Raw genomic sequence first — 316 nt, 5'->3', positions numbered from 1 at the left:
TCCCTCTCTCTTTCTCTCTCACTAGAATCGAGATCTTTCTTACACATGTTTACGACAAGAGGAAGAGACCAAGCCTCTCTTTCTATTCTCCTTTAACTTCGCATGTAAGAGACCTCTTCCTTTTCTTCTCCCCTCTCCGCATGCAGTGGTAGGAGAAAGACATGCGCGAACTATCCATCACGTGGGAGACATAACTTCTCCGATCCACATTCTAGAGAGATAGATCTATCTCTTTTGTATGAGGCAAAGAGGAAGACAAAGTGTTTGAGATCTTTCTCTTATGTATACTTTTGTTCTCTTCTCTCTTTCTTTCTTC

At 41.8% G+C, this 316-nt stretch overlaps 1 protein-coding gene across 1 annotated transcript in view; it reads left to right on the top strand.

The window, feature by feature from the left end:
* CSUI_006642 (ribosome-binding factor a) overlaps nt 1-55 on the top strand; it is a gene marked incomplete at its 3' end in the record, with an annotated part of 2,648 nt that extends 2,593 nt beyond the window's left edge. Inside the window, exon 3 of the mRNA XM_068066796.1 lies at nt 26-55. Within this exon, the coding sequence (XP_067921228.1) occupies nt 26-55 (30 nt within the window). The remainder of the gene's footprint in view (nt 1-25) is intronic.
* Between the last annotated feature and the right edge of the window lie 261 nt (nt 56-316).

Source organism: Cystoisospora suis, assembly GCF_002600585.1.
Source record: "Cystoisospora suis strain Wien I chromosome Unknown contig_3383, whole genome shotgun sequence".
In the NCBI taxonomy this organism is placed as follows: domain Eukaryota; phylum Apicomplexa; class Conoidasida; order Eucoccidiorida; family Sarcocystidae; genus Cystoisospora; species Cystoisospora suis.
This window is presented reverse-complemented; position numbering and strand designations above follow the sequence as displayed.